Source organism: Cladophialophora yegresii, assembly GCF_000585515.1.
Source record: "Cladophialophora yegresii CBS 114405 chromosome Unknown aczIN-supercont1.1, whole genome shotgun sequence".
Classification (NCBI taxonomy): Eukaryota; Fungi; Ascomycota; class Eurotiomycetes; order Chaetothyriales; family Herpotrichiellaceae; genus Cladophialophora; species Cladophialophora yegresii.
The window spans coordinates 1936453-1959328 of NW_006913045.1; the positions used below are offsets into that span (position 1 = coordinate 1936453).

At 54.8% G+C, this 22876-nt stretch overlaps 9 protein-coding genes across 9 annotated transcripts; 8 read left to right on the forward strand and 1 right to left on the reverse strand.

Moving 5' to 3' along the window:
- Positions 1–134: 134 nt before the first annotated feature.
- On the reverse strand, positions 135–1190 carry A1O7_00684 (uncharacterized protein; the record flags this gene model as incomplete). The annotated part of the gene is made up of 1 exon (XM_007754725.1): positions 135–1190. One exon carries the CDS (start codon positions 1188–1190, stop codon positions 135–137), a length of 1056 nt encoding a protein of 351 aa, XP_007752915.1.
- Positions 1191–2094: 904 nt separating this feature from the next.
- A1O7_00685 (uncharacterized protein) lies at positions 2095–5028 on the forward strand (the record flags this gene model as incomplete). Its single annotated transcript, XM_007754726.1, has 1 exon — positions 2095–5028. One exon carries the CDS (start codon positions 2095–2097, stop codon positions 5026–5028), a length of 2934 nt encoding a protein of 977 aa, XP_007752916.1.
- Positions 5029–5565: 537 nt separating this feature from the next.
- On the forward strand, positions 5566–7386 carry A1O7_00686 (uncharacterized protein; the record flags this gene model as incomplete). The annotated part of the gene is made up of 1 exon (XM_007754727.1): positions 5566–7386. The coding sequence occupies one exon, from the start codon at positions 5566–5568 to the stop codon at positions 7384–7386; it is 1821 nt and encodes a 606-aa protein (XP_007752917.1).
- A 466-nt stretch (positions 7387–7852) lies between these two features.
- On the forward strand, positions 7853–9541 carry A1O7_00687 (succinate-semialdehyde dehydrogenase; the record flags this gene model as incomplete). Its single annotated transcript, XM_007754728.1, has 2 exons — positions 7853–9247; positions 9398–9541. 2 exons carry the CDS (start codon positions 7853–7855, stop codon positions 9539–9541), a joined length of 1539 nt encoding a protein of 512 aa, XP_007752918.1.
- A 2562-nt stretch (positions 9542–12103) lies between these two features.
- Positions 12104–12493, forward strand: A1O7_00688 (uncharacterized protein; the record flags this gene model as incomplete). The annotated part of the gene is made up of 1 exon (XM_007754729.1): positions 12104–12493. The coding sequence occupies one exon, from the start codon at positions 12104–12106 to the stop codon at positions 12491–12493; it is 390 nt and encodes a 129-aa protein (XP_007752919.1).
- Positions 12494–13796: 1303 nt separating this feature from the next.
- A1O7_00689 (uncharacterized protein) lies at positions 13797–15615 on the forward strand (the record flags this gene model as incomplete). Its single annotated transcript, XM_007754730.1, has 2 exons — positions 13797–13853; positions 13903–15615. 2 exons carry the CDS (start codon positions 13797–13799, stop codon positions 15613–15615), a joined length of 1770 nt encoding a protein of 589 aa, XP_007752920.1.
- A 1830-nt stretch (positions 15616–17445) lies between these two features.
- Positions 17446–18075, forward strand: A1O7_00690 (uncharacterized protein; the record flags this gene model as incomplete). Its single annotated transcript, XM_007754731.1, has 1 exon — positions 17446–18075. The coding sequence occupies one exon, from the start codon at positions 17446–17448 to the stop codon at positions 18073–18075; it is 630 nt and encodes a 209-aa protein (XP_007752921.1).
- A 1109-nt stretch (positions 18076–19184) lies between these two features.
- On the forward strand, positions 19185–20672 carry A1O7_00691 (uncharacterized protein; the record flags this gene model as incomplete). Its single annotated transcript, XM_007754732.1, has 1 exon — positions 19185–20672. The coding sequence occupies one exon, from the start codon at positions 19185–19187 to the stop codon at positions 20670–20672; it is 1488 nt and encodes a 495-aa protein (XP_007752922.1).
- Positions 20673–21334: 662 nt separating this feature from the next.
- A1O7_00692 (uncharacterized protein) lies at positions 21335–22221 on the forward strand (the record flags this gene model as incomplete). The annotated part of the gene is made up of 2 exons (XM_007754733.1): positions 21335–21721; positions 21808–22221. 2 exons carry the CDS (start codon positions 21335–21337, stop codon positions 22219–22221), a joined length of 801 nt encoding a protein of 266 aa, XP_007752923.1.
- Positions 22222–22876: the final 655 nt, after the last annotated feature.

The window sequence follows — 22876 nt, forward strand, 5'->3', positions numbered from 1 at the left end:
GGCGTGAGCTGAATGAGAAACCGTGCCTCGTACCGCGCCACTGAAGTCACCATGTGTGCCACAGAGGGCGAGAGGGGCGGGCCTGTGACCGGATCATCGTTGCTCCGTCCCGGGGTATGTCCCAGGGGCGTTTGTTACAGTACACCAGCTATCCTCGAGAGGTCAAGGGAGACCCAGAGGGGAACGTGGTCACTGTGCCCTCTTTCTTGAGCGGAATCACATATGTCAGTCGCTGTGACTGCGCCCATGTCGTCGACCAAAGCTCGACTCACGACGATGAGGTCCACGCGGTCACAGCTTTCTCCCCAGGACCTCCCCCGTGGATGATAGGTGTACTTTTCGGTATCTCCATGGAGATGCCTGAAGACATCGATGCCGCGCATGCCCTTCTCGTCCGTGAAAAATTTGGAATTGAAGTCTGCGCGGTTCTTGACGTGTTGAACAGGCGATGTTCGTAGATTGGGATGGCCATCAATTCGAGCCCGGGCGATGTTCATGTCGCCCATCAGGACAACCTGATATCCATCCCTCCCAAGCTGAAGGGTTTCATCCAACATGTGCTGATGGGATCGCAACTTATGATCGTGTCGCGTGCCGGTTACTTTGCCGCTGGCAGGATCCCGATATGGGTTCGAAGTCCCGTTGACCCAGTACCCGTTTATTATGGCAAGCCCTGTCTCATGTTCGTGGATTAGCACCCGGCCCTCAAGATCCCAGTCCGGTTTCCGTGTCACACGAATACCGGTGGCGAAGTCGTCCCGGATCAAAGACGCAACGCCGTGGACTTTGCCCCCAAACCCCGTAGCATTATACTTGTCTCTCGGTAAGGAGAAGTGAACACTGTAAGTGGGCTCGTCGGCGGCATTGCCTTGGTTGGCGGCGTGCTGTAGCCGTCTCTGAGTTGCACTGTCCTTTGGGCTGATTTTCACTTCCTGCAAGCATAGCAACTGCGGCCACTGATGCCGTTTGAGGAAGGACCTCAGTGGTGACAAGGAGCCTCGCTCAAATGACAGATGTTTCTGAAGCAGTGGCCCGATGCCATTGACATTCCAGCTGAACAGCCGGACTTGGCCTGACCATGTGTTTGGCACGTGTTGCGACTCTGTCGTACAGGACAGCTTTCTCCTCAAGGCAGGAGGCGAAATCGACCTGTCTGTGCTGCTCAGAGATCTCTTCGACACGGGGCCCATTATGCGGAGTTGAGCGGCGCTTCTTATCCAAGCCGTGTCATCACCATTTGGTGGATGAGAACGCAGTAGCGCCCGCAAGTTGTTGTGAAAGGCAAGGCTGCTGAGCATTCAGCGTGGGGACGGCGACGTTAGCCAGGAGTGACTAATTCGCAGAGCTGATAGGCGGGAATCTAGGCGTTCCTCAAAGGGATTTCGGGCGTCCTTGAGCGCGGACCGAGCCGCAAAAGAGGATCTGGTCTCCTGGGCGCGACAGACTTAAGTGGTTGGACACTCTGCTTCGGGCTTCAGGGCAGCCAGTCACCCTCCTCTGTGCTACTCCTAGGGGGCTAGGACGCCGAATCTCTAGCCCTAGTGGTTGCTTGCTTAGGGCGTTATGGGTCTCAGAAGTCCGTAATAGGCAGTTGAGCTGCCTGCAGCAACGCTCCGAATCGCGTGTTCGTCCATTTTAGCCTTCTCCCAGGGAGGGTCGGCGCACGTTGGTGGAGGTGATAGACACGGTCGGAGGTGAATAGGAGATGGAGGCGCGCCTCAAGTCACTGATATGACAATAATTTTTCCCGTATCTGCGGAATACCGCTTCTAACACCTCGTCGCTGACTGTCATCTCCCAGGCGCACCGCTTAGTCCGCCATACGAACACAACGCCTTCGTGTTCCTGACGTGAGCTTTCCAAGGCCGACGGCATTGTGAGGGTGGAAAACTGCGAGATCTGCTCACCATTATCGAAGGACCTCGAAGCTATCGCACGAACGGACTTGACCACTTGATAGATGCCGTATCAGTCGACTCTCTCCATCTGTCTAAATCTGATTTGAAGTCAGCTCTCTCCCCACTGCGCCCTGATTCTACGGCTAACGGACTCACCAGCCTCGCAACACGAAGCCTCCCGTACACCATACCAGCCATGGCTCCTCAGCCAGAGCTCTACCCTGCCTTACATCGAGTGCGCGACGTGGAGAGCGCCGGCATCCAAGACCTCCAGCAGATCATCCAGACCTTCCCTGTGATTGACAATCATGCTCATAACATGCTCACCGAGGACAATGCATATGGCAGCCCAGAACATCCATTCGAGTCCATCACCTCCGAAGCACAAGGCGCCGCGCTGACAGACCATGTCCACACAAGCCTTGCCCACATGCGCGGCATCAAACACCTGGCAGAATTTTATCAATGCCCCGAAACCCTCCAGGATGTCAAGGCCGCCCGGTATGAATGGGTCCGACGGGATTACCCTGGCCTGATCAAGAAGTGCTTTGAGGGGACACATGCAATCATGATGGATGATGGCCTTTCGCCCGAGGTTATTCACCCCTTCAAGTGGCATCGGCAGTTTGTGCCCACGGTGTCAAGGATCGTAAGGATCGAGGCCGTGGCCGCGGAATTGCTTGAAAATCTTGCCCACGCAGCAGGCTTTATGCGGGTTGGTCTCGACGCGGACTGGCACATCAGCCAGACAGAGAGCTTCTTGGTCCGCTTCAACACTGTGTTCCGGAACCAGGTGCGCACGCTGGCCAATGACCCGGATGTGCGGGGCTTCAAGTCGGTGGTCTGCTATCGGTCAGGCCTTGATATCAGCCTCGAAAGCAGGAAGAACTTCCGCCCTCACCAGTCTTTGACCGAGTCGACTCTGTTACAATCATTTCACAGCTTTCTGCAGAAGGCGGTTCGTGACCATAAATACCGCATTCAGCAGAAAGAAGTCAACGACTTCCTGGTCGTTGCAGTGTGTGATGTGCTTGAGAAGTTGGTTGACACCGATGGTGAATCGCTGCCGTTCCAGTTTCACACTGGCCTGGGAGATACCGACATCAACCTGGTCAAGGCGAACCCGGCATATATGCAGCCCCTGATTGAAGCTTTCCCTCAAGTCGACTTTGTCATACTGCACTCTTCATATCCTTACACAAGGGAGGCGGGCTACCTCGCGGCTAACTACTCGAACGCGTGGCTCGATATTGGCGAAGCATTTCCCATGCTCTCCAGAGACGGCGAAGAGGCCATCTTACGCCAGGCGCTTGAATTGACCCCAAGTTCGAAGATCCTGTGGAGCACAGATGGCCATTTCTTCCCTGAAACGTATTGGCTTGCCAACAAGCATTTTCGGGAAGCCTTGGAGAGACTTCTTACGTCTTATATCGCTGCAGGTGACCTCACCGTCGCCCAGGCCATTGACATGGCTGTCGATATCATGTTCTGGAACTCAAACTCACTTTACAAGCTCGACGAGGAGCGGAAGTACCCAGAACTTCTTCGAGCGTGCGGCAGGGAGGCCGTTGACAGCATGCGCACCCTTGTCAACGGCGGTTCGAAAAGTCCTTCTTTCAGGTCTTATGCGAGCACTACAGTCGCTATGCCTGGAGCAACGTCAGCCCGATCCGGGGCGTCCTCGTCTACCGCCAATATCCCAATGGGGAGCCATTCTCTGCCTCTTCGTATGGGAAGTGCAAGTGCTCCTTCGGGTCAAAGCTCCACCGCCCTACTCGCTCAGAATCTCACGACTTTCGACACTTTCCTCCAGGCGAACGCTGGTGTCAAGTATATCTGGGTCCAATACCTTGATTACACTGGAACTTTGCGAAACCGGATGCTCACGACGCAGCAATTTCGAAAACAATTGTCGACCGGCAAGGCGCTGGCGTGCACAACCGCTCTGACCCGGCTATTGCAGGATGACAACCCTGCAACCGGGTGCTCCGCAACAGGGCAATTCCTGTTGGCTCCGGATCTCTCGACGCTCACCCTCAACAAAGGAATCGACTCACCATCCGCGACTGTGCAGACTTGGTGGATGGCGGACTCGGAGCAGGTCCCTCTGGTCGAGCACTACGATCGCTGTCCGCGCTGGCTGCTTCAATCTCACTGCGATGCGCTCAAGTCAGAATTCAACATCTCGATGCTGATGGGGTTCGAACTAGAAATCATTTTCATGCAGCCCGTCATGAACGAGAACAAAGCGGACTTTGTCGAGTTCGAACCCTTACATATGGTCCACTCCTGGTCGAATATGACGTGGCAGCAGCTGGACATGCTTCCGATCATTGAGGAAATTGTCAGTCACCTGGCAGAGATTGACATCCACCTACCTCAATTTCATTCTGAAGCCGCGCCCGGACAGTGGGAATTCCCGTTGCCCCCTCTGGAACCGGTCCAGGCCGTGGACGCACTCTACAAGACGAAGGATGTGATCCGAAATGTGGCGAAGAAACATGGCCTCAAGGCAACCTGCTATCCTCGTCCTTACTCCTTCACGTGCGGCAGCGCAAATCATGCCCATTTCAGCATCAACGGCCCTGACCACACGGTCGAGAAGTACGAAGCTCCCTTCCTCGCTGGTGTTCTGGAACATCTCCCAGCCCTGCTCGCCTTCATGCTGCCCGTTGAGGAGTCCTACCAGCGCGTCAATGCCGGAATCTGGTCCGGAGGTGAATATGTATGCTGGGGCACGCAGAACAAAGAAGTCCCGCTCCGCAAATGTGGTCCCGGGCATTTCGAGCTCAAAACCATCGACGGAATGGGCAACTCCTATCTATCCATGGCCGCTTTGCTCGCGGCAGGGCTTCACGGCCTAAGACAGGATCTCAAATTGGAACACAAAGACTGCATGGGTGATCCTACAGGCATTGGCGAGGGGGAGAGGCAGAAACTCGGCATCACGACGCAGCTGCCGAACACGCTGGAGAAGAGTCTCAAAGCCCTTGATAGAGACAAGGTCTTGCGACGAGGACTGGGATATGCTGTTGTTGACGACTACCTGGCTGTTGGGGAAAGTCTGATGGCGAAGCTCAGAGGGTTTGGCGATGTGAAGAGGCGACTTTGGCTGCTGGCGCGCTACTAAGTACAGTACCGTACCGTGTCACGTATTGGTGGGTGCTAGTCTAGTGGATCTTGGGACCTATCTGGGAAGTGAGAGTCGCGCGAGAAGAGAACCCAAGGAAGCGTCTCTCGCGGTAATATGGAACACTGTTGGGGGTCTACTGGAGGTGCCCGTTTGGCAGGGTCATGGACTGGTGCCTCGACGGGACTTTCGTGGGGGATCTGTTTGCGGAAGTGCCCAAGCGTCGGTATACAATTAATGTTTTGTGTTTGCGCTCTGCTTCTATGCTGCTCGAATATTGTTCCACGTCTCCTACGATACTCACTCTACGACGTACGGATTACTCCATAGAGAATGCTACCCCTGAGTCTGACGTTCTGGTGTCCTCTTGCTCCACCGAGTAAGAGCACAATCTGCATCGGTAATCGACCGTATATTTCTTGGCAGGAGATTTGACTTGTTGCCTCACGCCGCAAGTTTGAGGCAGAGTCGACACAATGCACGTGTTGTGCTCGACGTTTCTCGCAATGATTGAGAGGTAATACTCGGAGGCGCATAATGGCGCCGCCTACGGAAGCCGCTGCCACCTTGAGCGCTGCCTCGACACCTACTGCTTCCCCAGGGCCTTCCCCGATCCCTCCGCCGATTCCTGTCGAGACTCACCCAAACCGAGGGAAGCCGCCGGCGAACAGAGTCACCCCAGACCCTCGTCGGCTTGCTCCAGAAGATGCATACAAGACTTTCTCTCCGCCGCGACTGCGGCCGGTGCCTGAGATTGGCGGTTCTGCTGCAGCAAACGCTGCCGCTGCCGCGCTCCGGCCTGCTGTGGCCTCTCTTCGAGCACCTCCCGCCATCCCTCCTGTGGCCGCGCGCTTAGCCGAGGAAAGACGAAGGGCAGCGAGCAAGAGGCGAAAACAGCCGCATGTATGGAAGAAGCTGTTGTGGATCAAACAGCACGGGTTCCCCGACAATTACACCGACACTGAGACGTTTCTCGATCATCTGCAGCGGAACCCAAGACTGCGGCCCTACGATTTCTGGTCGCTGGTCGCCGACTCGGCAGTAATCGTCCAGCACGTCTGCTCTGTGGCCATCTTCGTTTGTGCTTATGCCGCCATCTACCAAGATCGGCTATCTCCAGTCTCGGTAGTGACATGCGGCACCATTCTTACGTTGGCCGGCTGGATCGTGTGGGACAAATGGATGGGTCAACAGGAAGCCCAAGAACTGGCCGCCTTTCACAAAGCGAACAGACTCTCGGTCGAACTTGATGACGGCTCAAGTACGAGCTCTGGTGCCTCTTCCAAGCCTCCGATGAATGGGAACGGTCACATCGGCAACGGGCACGTCAATGGCCATGCGAACGGTGCATTGAATGGTCGTGGCGTTGGACTCAAACTATCGACCACCAACCTCGGCGTCAAGGACGATGAGTCGAAGTTCTCCGGCAAACACGGACAGTCGCTGTCCAAGTCATCCTTTCAATCGATCTCGCCGATTGATCCCATCGGAGATGGTTCTGCAGAGCCGTTCCCAGGACTTCATCGCCCGACCTCCCGCCCCCAGATACCTCAATCGCCCAGCATTGTCTTCACTCCCACTACCTTGCCTGCGACCATATCAACGCGGAATCAGGCACGACTTAAGACGCTCAAATCTGCGTGTCTGATCTACTTCGCTCTTTTGGGGCTCTCGCCCATACTCAAGTCGCTCACAAGGTCAACTTCCTCGGATTCTATCTGGGCACTGGCGACGTGGCTTCTGATCATCAACATATTCTTCTTCGACTATGGGTCTCTCTATGTGCCTCGAAAGCAACAGAACGTGGCTCGACCCGCCGAGGCAGCCGGGGTCACGACAATGGACCCATCCCCGCCGCAAAGGAGTAACGCTTTCCGTGCTCCTCCCTTTCCATCTTCTCTGTCAACCAACGCAGCGTTGATGGCCAGTACGGTGCTCGCCTCGCGTCTGATGACAACCACGGCCGTGTTCAGCTTGACACTGTTCTCCATTCAGGTTTTCGGTCTTTTCCCCGTCTTCCGTCGACACCTCCACTACAAGTCCGCGGACCTACATCTCCTCCTCACCTTTACTTTGGTGACAATATCGACCTGCGGGCTAGGTCTGATTCTGTCAAAGTCATATACACATACCTACGGGAATTGTGGGCTATGCTGGGGTTGGATCTGGCATGTTATTCTGCGGAGTACCATCGGTTTTGTGGTGGGAGGTCTCAGCACAGCATTTGTGATGGGGGGTTGTTCGTGGTGGTTAATCGGGTTGCAGCGGTACAAAAACGTGGTCATAGGACCCTGGGATCCGGCCAAACCGGTGCTTGCGGGTGGCGTCTACGGAAGAAGTAGAACCAATACAGACTGACTGACTCCAGGCATGTTTCTTGTTCATTTCGAAAGAGGCTCAGGCTTGGCAAGGGAAAAGCATTCCACAGGAATGATCGCGGTTGAACCCGGTCCGGCATCGGCTCGGAGTGAACTCGGGAACTCTTCGACCATCCACATCGTTGCCCGCATCTCGAAGTTGGAACTGGCAGAGAGTTCTCGTAGATGGCCGACCGTCTCCAACTCTCGACTGTGCTTCGAGCTTGAGCAGGTAAGATTGTCTGCGAGGCACCCAGCGACCGGAGTCTGCGGGGTAAGGCCAATGATGCGCGCTCGATCCACGTCGTCTTCCCTCGGATGATCACCGATACTACAATATCGTCTCGCCCGTCCACTGCACTTTTCTCACTGTGTATGTTCGCAGCTTTCACTTCTTCTGGGGGCCTCTGATACTGTCCTCCCTACCTAATCTGTATATAAATTTAACAGAGTACCTACCAATCAAAATGGGCTCGTCTTCCAATCTCCCCTTCGAACTAAAAGACCCAGACCTCCTGAAGCAGGAGTCCTACGTCCATGGCGAATGGGTGCAAGCGAAATCCGGCAAACGCTTCGACATCATCGACCCGGGTTCTGACAAAGTGTGGGCTAGCTGCCCCGACAACGCAGTTGAAGATGTCGACGCTGCGATCCAGTCCTCCTACAAAGCATTTCAGGACTATAAGATACTCAACCCGCGCAAGCGTGCCCAACTCCTTTATAAATGGCACGAACTCATCACCAACGCAAAAGAAGACCTCGCCAAGATCCTCACCTACGAGACGGGGAAACCCATTGCCGAGTCAATCGGCGAGCTTGACTACTCTCTCGGATTCACATGGTGGTTTGCTGGTGAAGCCGAACGCATCCACGGCTCGGTATTTACGCCTTCCGCGCCCAACCGCCGCACTTTTGTTGTGAAGCAGCCCATAGGCGTTGCCGTCGCTCTCGTGCCGTGGAACTTTCCCATCGCCATGATCCTTCGAAAAGCCGGCGCGGCCTTCGCGGCAGGGTGTACCATGGTGGTTAAGCCTTCGCCCGAAACACCACTGACGTGCCTTTCGCTCGCCTACTTGGCCACGAAAGCCGGCTTCGCGCCCGGAGTATTCAACGTGCTGACGACAAGCTTGGACAACACGCCGTCGCTGAGTGAAGCTATGTGCCTGCATCCCTTGGTGAAGAAGGTGACGTTCACCGGCTCCACGCGCGTCGGTAAGATCGTCGCGGGTCTGTGCGCCAAGAACCTCAAGAAATGCACCCTCGAACTCGGCGGAAACTGCCCCTTCATCATCTTCGACGACGCAGATCTCGAACAAGCTCTCGCACAATTCATGGCCCTGAAATGGCGTCATGCCGGACAGGCCTGCATTTCTGCCAACCGAGTGTACGTGCAATCCGGAGTCTATGACAAGTTCACGCAGATGCTCGTGGAGAAGACAAAGGCCCTCAAGGTCGGCCACGGCGCCGAGAAGGGCACGACCATGGGCCCCGTCACCACTCCGCGCGGTCTCGCCAAGGCCGAAGAACAAGCCGCCGACGCGATCAAGCACGGCGCGAAACTACAACTCGGCACGGGCAAGGCGTACAAGAACGCGACCGCCGACGAGGGCGCCGGCTCCGGAAAGGGCCTGTCGGGATATTTCATGGACCCGACCATCCTGACGGATATGAATGACCAGATGCTCATCGCCAAGGAAGAGACCTTTGCGCCCGTCACGGGCCTGTTTAAATTCGAGAAGGAGGAGGAGGCGGTCAAGTGGGCCAACGACACGAGCATGGGACTGGCGAGCTATGCGTTTACCAAGAACGTGGACCGGATCTGGCGGATGTTGGAGAATCTCGAGGCAGGCATGATTGGGCTGGTGAGTTTGAGTTTCTTCTTTTCTTTTGCCCACCCGCTCTTGTGGTTGTAGGGATGTGTTTGCTGGGTTTGAGTCTAAGTTTTATTTCTGGCCCACACCTGCCATTGCGATTGTAGGGATGTTTTTCTTTTGCTGATGTGCTAACCACAGAATACTGGCAACTCTTCTGCCGCCGAGTCGCCGTTTGGGGGCATCAAGGAGAGTGGCTATGGCAAGGAATCGGGCAAGGATGTCGCTGTCAATGAGTACTTGATTTCCAAGACGGGGACGCTCACGATCGACGGGCAGTATTAGCGTGGTGGTCCCGGAAGTGGACAGCGGAGGCTGACGTGGTGGACAATACCGTGAGTGTGGGTGCGTCTGTGTATGTGTACAGCTGGAGACGGGCCTTAAAGCGCCGGGGAAACGTGAACAAGCGTGGGTTGTGTCAAGTATTCCATGAACGGAATCATGTACAGAGGTCTGTGGTTCTTCCTCCCCTGCGTCCTGTTTGCTGCTTCCTGCGTAGAAGGAAGCCTTCGGTGCTTTGTGGGCGTAGCTGAGGACGAAATTCAAGAGGAAATCATCGCCAGTAGGAAATACAAATGGTGCAATACAATGCAGATGACGACGACAAAGCCGTGACTATGCAATCATCAAACTATGTAGCGATGTGTCTTCCCTGTCTTTTCGTCTGTCTACCCGTCTGTCTGGCTGTCTGGCTGTCTGGCTGTCTGGCTGTCTGGCTGTCTGGCTGTCTGGCTATCACCGCTGGCACCGCTGGCTGTTCGCCGGTCTCTTTGTCTCCCCTGCTCAGCGAAACTGGTCCAGCTACAGTACTGTTATCATGTGTTTATGTGTCAGGCAGCCGTCCTACCTACCTTCATATGTACATACATACCTAGCGGCCAAGGAACGCGCTCTCATACGATAACATCTCACCGACACCAGCACCCGCACCCACAGCCTTGCGGATGTTTGCGGATGTTTGGCCAAGCAGATGCATAATTAGCACTTTTCTTAAACTGCTATGTCATGATTTGGTCAGAACTGGTCAGAACTAGTTAGATCTGGCTGCGCTAATCTGCCGATGTTTGCTAAGCTTTCCAACGGCGCTTTGATAAGAGCGCTGCCTGCCATGAGGGAGTTCTGAACAGCGTCCCCATGTATGCTAAGCGGATGTATAGCACTTTGCTTAAAGTGCTACAGTAGAACTGGTCAGATCCGGCCAGAGTTGGCTTGATTATCTTGCTGCCCTGATCTCTCTGCCAATGTCTGCTAAGCTTTTCAACGGCGCTTTGACGAGAGCGCTACCTGCCCGGAGCGACTTATGGCAGTGACCGGATATGTGCTAAGCGGAGGTATAGTGTGTAGCACTTTGCTCAAAATGCTACATCCTGGTCTGGCCAGATATGGTTTAATCTGGCAAGATATGGTCAGAAATGATCAGATCCGGCCAGATCTAGCTTGACTGCCCTGCTGCCCTGAGCTCTCTGCCGATGTTTGCCAAGCTTTGTTTTTAGACGGCGCTTTCACAGAAGTGTGACCCGTCAAGCGGACTCGGCTGGGCGCCGTGCTGTACTGTCGTCTGTAGGTGAATAGACAGGGCGGGCACTTCAGTGCAACCACGATAGGTGCTGTCCTGCACAGTGGTCTCCTGGTGATCATAATATGCGTCCCTTGGGGAAGTGCGACCTACCGGCACCCAGCAGATCAATACGAGCTCTGGGATGGTTTCGCACACGGATCAGACCATGAAAAAAAGCGCAAAACCAAGGCACGACGCGAGACACCGGCACCTTGGAACAAGTTGATGCATTCCTCGACTGACATCGGAGAGTGACATGGCGACAGCATACACAACTCGAGCCTGAGGCAGGATTGGTGGAGGAGGATTGCTGCTGCATCTGCCGTTTCGCTAGAGAGTCGGTTGATGACCAAGAGGTGTACGCTCCCGGAGGAGAATTATTGCAGTACTCCTACCTATCTGGCCCTGCAGCAGGCTCTCGGGCAGAGCATGAGCTCCAGTGCAGGAGCTGGTGCAGTCAACATGTAGGGGCCAAAGTATTCCAGCGGGTAGTGGCTTAGAAAAGATACTTGAGAGCAAATGAGCAAGAAATACGGCGTACGGAGTACTCCGTACAGGAAGTAGACACTCTATGGGTACCTAGTACTCCGCGGTCCGTACAGAGTACACCGTGTTGTTGACATACCCACCAACTCACGATTCTCTTTGTTGTGGTTATCCCATTTGCACGTTGCCTACAAACCAATGTCCCATCCTGTAGCAGCAATGTGCCAGCCTGACACGACGCCACCATGACAGGCTGAGGACGACAATCCTGGAGGTCTGCCCGAAGTCGACAGTATCTCCATATGAGAACCAAACAGCAGCCAGTGAGATCCTCCTAGTGGTTGGACAAATGGCGGGTTGACGCTCTTATCACTCTTACTATGATATACGGAGTATATCCGGATAAATTCGGTTGCATGGCTACAATTGGTTTCGCGAGCAAACCGAACCGGGTCGTCCCTAATCTCCTGGTATGTTATCGGTCATGAGTCGATTGACTACCTCAGAGGACGAAGCTCTGTATCTGGGAAGCCTCTCGTTCACTGCCGGAGGATCTGTACATGCAGGGTAAGATGATAAGTGGAACAAAGCTGAGTGAAATCTCGAAGGCGAGGTTCCGGCGAAAACTCTGAGTTGGATGTTGTCTGAGTAGATATTTGACCTTTCGGCTGCGCGGGCAGAAGAGTCCACTCACTTCCTCGACGTCGAACACCTGGTCGAATCCAAGCACAGTCTGAAGGCAACTCCAGTAGTTCCAGTCGTTCATCAGTCGTCAGTCTCTACTCTCAATCTCAACCATTAACATGCCTTTCACACCCAGCGTCCTTGTCACGGGCTCGAAATCCGGCATCAGGAAAGGGTTGCTATCCACATATGCTTCTCGCCCCACCACGGCCGCCTTTGCAGCTATCCGAGGGGGACTAGATTCTGGAGCAGTCAGAGCTTTGACCGCAGTGGAACAAGGGAGCAAGATCGTAGTCGCAAAGCATGATGCTTCTTCAAGAACGGCGGCCGTCGAGCTTGTCGGTTTCCTCAAAGACAACCACGATGTCAGCTCTCTCGACATCGTCATCGCTAAAGCATGCATCGTGAAACACTTTGGACCAGCCCTAAAAGCGTCAGCGAGGACCATCAGTGAACACTTTGAGCTCAACCATTTGGCGCCAATCTCGCCCTACCAAGGCACTCAGTGACTCTTGCATGCCTCTAAATAGACACCCAAGTTCTTCTTTACGATTTCCAAAATCGGGAGGAACGGTCTCCAAGACCACTATCCGCTGCCTAGGCTTGCTTATGGTCTATCAAAGACCGCCTTCAACTAGGCGAGTAGTCTTATCCGCCGAAAGAAGGAGCGGATTATCGTTGTCGCTATGCAATCCGGTGGGGTCCAGACAAGTACATCACAGACGACATTAACAATTGGTATACGGAGTACAGGGATACTGACATTGGTGGAACAGCAATGGGGGAGATTCCGGCGGCACACGCCGGACTGGGTCCAGAAGACGTCCCGGCAACATTGGAAGACTCTGTGAATGGCTTCAGCGCCGTTTTCGACAAAAGGGCAAAGGCAAATAAGGCCAGTTATAGCGGCAAGGTCTGGGGTCAGAATGACGTTCAGCAGCCTTGGTTGGGGTGCAGGAGTGGCTACTCGTACGAGGTAGATGAATACTTGTATAGTGCGGACCCGGGGTGTCACTTTACACCCGGACGAGCGATTAACAACGTGCCATGTTGCTTGCGGTTCTGGGCAGTGAGCACCAATGCCAAATTGTGCTGCCTGAAGCCTTGGCTGTCGGTCGTATACTCAGACCCGCAGGATTCTCCGGCCACATCGACAACGGCGTGGCCGGCTCGAGTCAGTGTTCCTTGCGTCGGCGCCGTCCTTTTGCTGATCTCCGGTGTGTAGCCCATCCCTACGGTGCCTAGAGGGACCTTTGGGGATCGGCACCGGCTGATTAAGTATCGCTCCCGCGTTTCTGTTCGGCCAGTGAGAGGCAGCATTGGCCGTCGTCTCTGCCTCAGCCACGAAACGCGTATGAGAATGGACTAGCATCCCAGGTATCCCCACCGAGCCCCATGCGCTTCTACCCTCTGACATCCGGTAAGAAAACATGCTTCGAGGTTTCACGCAGTATACGAGACAACACAGAGTGAGGCGGACTGGCGGGAGACGAGACGCATAGCCACTGTGCCAAGTCGGACGAAGACTTATCTCCTTCCATCCCCTGCAGTACCCACCACATAGCTCGAACTCAGGCCTGCCAGACGCTAACAACAATTCCTGAGGAATGATTATGATGCGCGGTAGATGTTCGACATAAAGGTGGCAATCCTCAGAAGGACACATTATGCGCCCCTGCTTGAGCATGCGGATATGTAATTGACGTGAAAGCCGCTACCTGATTCAACTACTAGGGGAGGACTACCGACCGTCCTTTAATGCCAGTTCACAGTTTGGTAGACCGTCGCGGGCTGCCTCATTGATTTTTCACAATGGTGTATAAAGGACCGAGTCGGGGGTGCTATATGTGCCGGAAACGGCGCGTCAAGGTCATTCTGCTCTCACTCTCCACTCAACCCATTGCTAACCTGTCGAAAGTGCGATGAGAAGCGACCACAGTGTGGCAACTGCGTCAAGAGGCAGCAGCGCTGCCCAGGGTATCGAGACTTCTTCGACGCCGTTCACAAGGACGAGACGTCTTTCATTTCCCGCAAGAGCGGCCCAAAACGACAGAAGAGAACACATGCTCCTGCGGAAGATGACATCCACGCCAGTCTCGACTTATGTCTTTCCGAAGAATGCCCCCGCTACAGCACCGATGAGAGCATCGATTCGTCCATCTTCCCGATTCCAAATCATGCCAGCTCCTGTCTTGCTTTGTTCACACAGCCATCACGGAATGTGGTGTGCGAGTCGCTGGGCTACTTCTTCACGAATTATGTCAATACCCCCCGAGACCCCAGCACCAACATCTTCATCGAGCATATCCTCCCAATGTACTTGAACACTCCGCCCGACTCGGCTCTCTACGAGGCCATCCAAGGAGTTGCCATCAACGTCACCTCCATGTGGATGGCACGACATGTGGACTCTTACCTCGCTCGAGAAGCCTACGGTAAAGCCGTGACTTGTCTAAAGGCCCTGCTGGAAGACCCCGTCCAGTGTAAAACGGACGAGACGCTCGCTACGGTCTTCATGCTCGACTTTTACGATTCGCTCAACCAACGCTTCGTAAAGTTTGTCGACACCGGCACCCACCAACAAGGCGCGGTGGCTCTGCTCAAGCACAGGGGAAAGGACAACTTCAAGACTCCCCTGGCTCAACGCCTTTTCAACGCCATGAGAAGCCGGCATATCAACTACTCATTGCAAGCGGGCAAGGACATAGAGCTGGATCCTTCCCTTCTTGCAGATGAGACGGCCGTTCTTCCGTCCGCCAAACTTGACCTCTTGAACGTGGAGCTCGCAAATTTGCACAAGCTGGCTCAAAGCGGACCCGATGCGCTCCACCTGAGCATGACCGAGTTTTACAAGCTTGTCTTGAGCAAAGCGTTGTTTCTGGAGAAGAAGCTTCAAGCGTGGTTCGATTCGCTTCCTGTTTCATGGCGGCCAGTTTCAGTATCGGCAGCGGACTTGCATCCTACTATCCGTGAAGCCGGACTCTATGAGAATATGTGCGACGTATATTCCTCGCTCGCCGTATCTCACGTCAACAACGCGGCCCGGTCTTCGCACGTGGGTGCATTGCGTCTGATTGCACTCTGCTTGCAGGGGCTTCAGGATCTGGGCGTCGCCGTCGACCCGGTCATCGACTTTCATGTGAATGACAGGATCCAATTGGTCGTCGATAAGTTCTGCGCTTCGATCCCTTACCATCTGGGAAACAGGACAGGGGTCACATTTCCCCACGAGCAAAGTGAGTATCCTTGGGTTCCCTGCGATCTTCGTCGGCTAGCCAACTACGTCGACCCCTTTGGCAACGAGGTCCACATGACTATGGAGGACCATGCGCGAGCCGCAGCAGCAATTGGAGGCTGGTTCATAATGACGCCTCTTGCCGGATTTCTGAAGGCCCCAGCACTGCGGTCACCCAATGCGAAACCAGGGCCACTGATGCGCAAGCTGCGGCCCGGCCAACTGGATTGGATCCGTGATCAGATGGCTCGGATTCAGAAAATTTACTTGTTCCCTGCTGACGGATCTCAACAATATCCTGATTGGACCTGGGTTTTGAAAAGGCCTGGCCCGGGTCACTGCAGAAAGTCAACCTCAGCCATGCCGCCGCTCAACCATAGTTTATGGACAGTGTGATGGATGATTGTACGCCATATAGTGCAGCAGAACAAGTCCTGGATGAGTTGTTTTTACTGATTCACATATCCTTTCAACCATGGTGGTCATACCCACTATGCACGGCCGCATGATATCGGGCATCGGTGGCTTGCCCGGTTATGCAGTAGCAGCGCCCATATGATGGGGACCAAAGTATGTTGACCTGGAGCTGGCCCCACAGTTGTAGTAGGGGACACAGTGGTCCCGAAATTCTTCTTCTGCATGGATTCTGAGAGGGAGCCCACCTCCACACGTACGTCCTCGCATATGCCGCATCCGAGGCTATCGAACGACCCCTGTAGATTGCAGGGTTTTGATTGGCAAACATCGAGAGGCTTGCATCAAAGAGGAACAACAAAGGTGCGGGTTAATGTTCTTACATGCATATGCTGGCCGATGAAGTCCAGGGTCAATTTACTCTTTCAGGCCCCCAGCTGGCCCGGTCGGGAAACTCGGCGACGGAAGGGGCTTGGTATGAACCCACGGGATGGGAGGCTTGCTTTAGCGACCTCGGGTATGTACCGTATGCAGTACGCGAAGGTTGCGTTCTGGCGCATCATGTGTCATGCTTGGTCTTGACGCCATAGACGTCTTGCTTGTGGATTGGAGATGGTAACTTTTGCCATAGGGCTGCTGCGGGACTTTACAAGTCAGACGACACACGGCGCTTGAGATCAAAGTGGTGTTTCGAAGACATGCAGGACATGCAGCATGATACGAGTCACCCACGAGTACTGTTAAGCTATTCGGCGCTGACAGGATCACACCCTACTGTACTGGGAGGAGTAGACTCGAAGGGGCGAAACAGGCGGTGCTGGCTCGCCTCCAAGCACCCAGCGATGGCATCGAACGATTGTCCAAGCAGGTAGGGCGCTTCAGGCAAGCCTCTAAGCTTGTCACGGTAGCTCGTAGATTCAGCGCAGAGCGGTGCGATTGCGCATTTGCGGCCGGTCGATCTCCCGCATGGTCTGCCCGCGGGCAATCCTTGGGGCAAGAACAGAGGAAGGGCGGCGGGAAGAGCAATTCATCAATAAGCAGAATCGTAGGGCGATGATCCTTTTCGTATCCGCATCACTGTCACCCGACAGTACGGCGTACTGCATAGTTACTTGACGCGCGCGACTGAGGTGTCTGACACGCACTGCCTGCAGGCTGCACGAGGCGAGCAAGCACCACGTGCAAGTGGATTGCCTCTTGGTCAGTTGCCCAATTGTGAAAGCTTAAGGTGCTTCAGAGCAGAAGACAGGTTCGCTTGGTGCATGATGATGCGCCAGCTGTCATCCACGGCTCGGATCGTGCATATGTTGGAACACCAAGTTGATGTCGGTTTTGCCTGTTCAGATGGTTGTCCGACCAGAAAGAGAAATGTTCTCGTTGTGGTCGTCAACTTTTACCCGCGGACGCTGTGATACCTGCAAGAATTGTGGATGGAGTACGAGTTGACCCTTGGTGGAGGGGAACTGGAGTAAACTCTTCCGCAGTTCACGAGATTGCCGAAGAGTGGTTCCTGCTCGCCAGAATTTTTCTAGAGGTGTTGTAATGGTATTTTGGAGACTGTGATATTCCTAGAGACAAGTATGTCACCGACATGTTTCGGCTGAAGCTTTGTCCTGTGTCTGGATTCAATCATGAACTTCCTCAGGAAAACTTACGGAGGATCAGATGTGCGTTGGTGCAATTTCCACAGGCCACACGAGCTGTCGTTCTACCAAACTCCGCATTCATGCTTTCAATCAGTCTCCCGTGGGAAACTCGCCGATACAGCCATATCCGCGCGGGAAGCCATAGAGCAGCCATCGTGCAGCCAGAATGTCGTGGTTCTCTTCGCTGTTCTCCTCCTCCAAGCCACCGCCGGCAACATCTGGAGCCGCGCAGCCTCCAGCCCTCGACCATCGAATCTTAGAAGAACCAGTCCGGCAGCCCGAACGCGAGCCCGTCGTCGAAGCCGCCCAACCCTCGCCCTCGCCTTTACCATCCAAACAGCTCGACCGGCCGAACAGGAACGCCGTGATCTTCGGAGCCGGCGCCGCCTTCTTCGTCTTTTCCCTCCTGATCACAAGACGAGCCTTTGCGCGGAAGCGCCTGGCTTCCAGTCCGGCCTTTTATGCCAACGCTCCGGGCCACCAAGCGGAACAGGCCAAGAATGTCAATGGCGCGATGGAAGCGCTGGAGGCGTTGAATCTCGCGACGGTCAACGTGCTCAGCCTGTCCATGATGGCGACGGGAGGCACGCTGTGGTATCTCAATATCAACAGCGTGGCGGACGCGAGGAGGATGATTCGCGGAGGACTGGGCGTGGATGGCACGGGCAGGTCGGAGAAAGATGCGGAGGAAGACTTTGAAGAGTGGCTGGCGACGACACTGGCGAGGAAAGAGGCCAAGGGGTCAGGGGCACAAGAGGCGCAGGCGAAGATGAATGAGCGAGGTCAACAGCGCTGAGCGTGGCATTCCACGGCGCGTTTGCAAAGGGTTGACTATCTCGTCGCGTGAGGGGCTGTTGACGATGGGCAACCCTGATAATGCTCCTTGCCCTCATGGTCTGCTCCAGATACAACCACAAACAGCATGGCGCCTTGACGTCCTCTCCCACGCATACCACACCGCGTCGGGTCCACAAAGCTATGAGCACAGATCTGCCAGTCCACTGAGCTACTTCGCGCCAAGGAGCACTTACAATCTCTCTGTCGAATGTGGGCATCAATACAGCACGACCACAAGGATGGACAAAGCGATCCCTGCCTCAGCGACACAACAGTCTGGCGTCAAGACTTAGTTACAGTCGTCCACGGCAAACCTTCACACCTCGCCAACAGTTTGACACGGAGCAATGGCTCCTGGGCCTGCAAGCCTCGAGGCCAAGATGGCGCTGGCGGTAATCCTTGGACAGGGATAGCTTACTGGTGGGTATCTTCCCACCGTCCCTGGTAACCTATCCTGTTGCTAATGCCATTGCAGCGAACGCCTCAACCAACGATGGATGTCGGGGTTGGAGTTGACCTGGCGCTCTGAATAAGAAGGTGTTCAGAATCCAAAGCAGGCGCGGTGTGTACAAGGCATCTCGCCATTGTCTACAGTTGTAAAGGAAGGCGCCAGTGTCCATAGCATAGATAATAAATCCACTTGGAGTCACCTCCAGCTGACACTAGCTGTAATGGCGCTGTAGCTCAACCGCTTGTTAGCACCTGCACCGCCAGTGATGGCAACCACTCATTGTCCTGTCCGCTGGTGAGATGATCGTCTTTCCGAAACCCATTGTTCGGTACCCGATTGTGATGTGGAGACGACGCGAAAATCCATGGGCCGGGATCGAGGTCCGCTCTGGCTTGTCTGCCGTGCCTGACGAGCGTGTCGGTCTCGGCGTCATGGATCTGGATCAGCATCGCGCATCTGGACGGACCACGCGACCCTGAACTCGCTTACAGTATTTTCAATCCCAACTGCGAGCCATCTTCCGTACCTCCCAATGCCTGACTTACAAGCAGCCAGGTCGTCGTGCTAGCAAAATTGCGTGGCAGTACTCTATACGCTCCGGTAAACCAGCCCCAGTCATGCCTCCGCATGGCCGCAGTCTCGGCGATGACGAACAACGGCCACTTCTTCATCCCGACAGCGATGCAGCAAGCCAGTACAGCCATGAAACCCTCCAGGTTCAATTCACTGCAGACGATGAAGAGAACCCGCGAGCATGGGGCCCACGCAAGAAACTCATCAACGTCGCCATCATCGCCTTGATGGCCATCTTGACGCCTCTTGCCTCGTCCATGTTCACGCCGGGCATCCGACAGATCGCCGATGATTTGCACACGACTGAGCAGAAAGTCATCGCCACCACGACGGGCTTTGTCATCATGATGGGATTCGGGCCCTTGGTCTGGGCTCCCCTGTCAGAGGACTTTGGCAGGCGCACGCTCTACATCTTCTGTTTCGCCGTGTTTACGGTGCTGCAGGCGGCGAGCGCCGTGAGTCCGAACATCAGCTCGCTGATCGCCATCAGGACCATCAGCGGCTTCTTCGGCAGTGTCGGCCTCGCCAACGGAGGCGGCACCATCAACGACATGTACGAGCCGTCGGAACGCGCAGGGGTCTTTGGCTGGTATCTGCTGGGCCCGCTTTTGGGTCCCACGCTGGGTCCGCTCTTTGGGGGTGTCATCGTCACTCGCCTGGGTTGGAGATGGATTTACTGGATTCTTACCATCATCTGTGCCATCAACACGGGCATCGGGTACTTGTTCCTCCGGGAGACGTACGCGCCCGTGCTCCTGGCCCGTCGCAAGGCAGAGCTTACGCAACGAGATGACACGGGCGGGAAGAGGATGAGGTACTATTTCGACGGCGAGGACGAACGGCCGCTGTCGAAGAAGCTCCTCGCGAGCATGAAGCGGCCGTTTGTCATCTTCGTGCAGCCCATCGTCTTGACCATGAGCCTGTATCAAGCACTCATTTTCGGCACCACCTACAGCATCTATACGAACATGCAAAAGATCTACTCGGAAGAGCCTTACAGCTTCAGCTCGGAGAAAATCGGTTTGCTCTACCTCGGCCCAGGCCTTGGTTTCCTCACATCTGTCCGTTTCCTGGTGCCGCGCATCGACACGGTCTTCAACAGACTCACAGACAGGAACGGCGGCAAGGCCCTTCCGGAGTACCGCCTGCCGCTTGCAAACGTGGGCAGCATCCTCATCCCGGCGAGTCTATTCTGGTTTGCCTGGACTGTACAATACCGCGTCCATTGGCTGGCATCCATCGCTTCCACATATTTCTATGGCGTCGGCCAAGTGGTCGTTTTCAACAGCGTGCAGAACTACTACATCGACTCCTTCTCGACCTATGCTGCCTCTGCAATCGCTGGCGGATCTGTCTTTCGGAGTATAGTTGGTGGAGTCGTGCCCTTGTTTGCGCCCATGTTGTTTGACAAGCTGGGCTACGGCTGGGGGATCAGTTGCTTTGGGTTTGTAGCGGTATTGATAGCCCCGAGTCCCCTGCTGTTTTATTACTTTGGTGAGAGGGTTCGGGAGAGGTTCCAGATTACTGTTTGAGCGTTGCAGGAACTGCGCTTCGTGTATCTGGTGTGAGTGGCGGTGAAGTACAATGGCGTGAAATATCAGATGACAGCAATGAGCGCATGGCCGAATGTCGAAAGAGATGCATAAGATCCACGGCGACGTGCAAAGCGTAGGAGACCATGAATCTTTCCCCCACAGCTATACGACGCGAATGAGTCTCGTCACCCATGGGCCGAAGCTGCATTTGTTCAACTCGCTTTTCGACCTTCCTCAAACATGGATGAGCTGTGCCGCTTTGTTCGAAACCTCGGGACAGCTACACCGTGGAACGTCGAGTAGCACAGTGCTCGCAGTGAAGACGGGCACGGCTGGCCCGTAGTGCCGACGAGACACTGGCGACTTGCAGAGCGCGGGCAGCATTCACCCACTGCCTACCTACCGTTATTGACGAGGCAGCAGAATCTCAGCGCGCGTCGAGGCAACTGCGGCTCTCTCGACTGCCTCGTGGCTGCCGACTCATTGGTCTGCCTTTGCTTTGTCGGTTCTTCCATCTAAGCTTTCGTCTTTCCGGTTATTCCTTCGTCCTTGAATTCTACTTTCCAGCATTCTGACCTCGACCTGGACCTCACCAGCTCGATCATCTTGTCCAGGATAACCCTCGTCTGATTGATCAGCACGCTTGCAAGACCGAAGGCATGGCGCAAATGCGTACCGTGAGCCATCCGTTCGATGCACACTTCAAACTAGGCTATACGGGAAATTCATATGCAGTCAAGCCAGTATTGTCCGAGACCAGCTTCCGCCGAGGGGCGCCTTGGCCCATCAGAGAAGAGCGTATGGAGATCGACGTGAGATTCGGTTGCTTTCTGGATTTACCGGCCGACATCAGGTCGGAGACTTATTCATACTTCACGAAGCTGCCAACCACTGAGGAGTATGGACTTGGTGTTTGCGACCTAACATACCCAATGGGCGCAGCCGTCGGGGGCAGCGGACTGGAAGGAGCACGATGCCATCCTCAAGACGTGGAAGTCTCCACCCTATGGTTGCCACCAGATCGCCGCAGATATAGCACCATTGGTGTACGAGTTACCGCTGCACGACTATTATCGTGCACGCCGAGCGACCACCTGTTCCTAATCCTTGGTACGCCCCTCACCCTCTCCAGGAGTCTAAAAAGAAGTGGGATGGGTACGTATTCGAGGCCAGCAGCGTTAAGGTCCAGCGGATCATCACAAGGGGCACAGCAATAGACTTTGGAGACCGCTTCCTCCGAGCACTCCCGTCATACAAGCTCTTCAATATCCGATACATCGAGTACGACGCTTCCATCTGTGGTAGATATATCTGGCATCCGAACTTGTGCATGGCCTTTCCATACGGCAAGCAGATAATCAGGATCCTCACGCCCGAAACAACCAACATTGACTTTCAGGGCTTATCCAATCTGTCAGATGTCCTCCGGCAGTACAAGGATGCGCTCAGCTCCCTGAAAGAAGTGAAGCTCTACGGCGTGCTTGATGGAGAACTTCGGCATAGTCCCATCCTGGAGAAAGATGTCAGCGATGCTCACATGGTTTGACAGCAAAGAGCAAGTGAGGGTGGCCGGTTGGAGCAGATTGAGAGCATGCTGGTCAAAGGTTCACGAGAATCCGTGCCAACATTGCCAAACTGGCAGATCACGAGAACAGTGTCAGGGAGCGAGGGCTGCTGGGAAGTATCCAATATTAAGAAGGTGGAGGCGTTGTTCCGAAGATCCGAGCAACCCGTCTTGCAGCCGGAGGAAGCAGATGTCACAGCACATGAAGGTGGTAGCGGGAGTGGCGCTCCGGCAACGACGCCGAAAATTCTGGTGATTCGCACGCCGGGGGATAATTACGAGAAAGTGATTGGGGTCCACGAGGCGATCTTACGTTCGAGTAAATGGAAGGCGCTCTAGTTCAAGATGACTGGAACTTGCCCCAGCTCGGGTACTCTGACTTCACCCGTGAATTGAGACAATTTGGTCTCTCGAGCTTGTCCTGTGACAGGGGAAAGCAATGGCAACGGGAGTGGCCATGGGATCCGCAAGGGGAATGGCAATGGGGATCGCAAGGGGTTAGGCAAGATGAAGGAACTTGCTGTGAAGCATCCACCCACTCCGGGAACGCCTGCATGCACTCCATCTCGCATCACCCATTCTCCAGGTCGAGAAATGCAAACAGCGAATGCGATTGCATGCATCCATGCGTGGATGT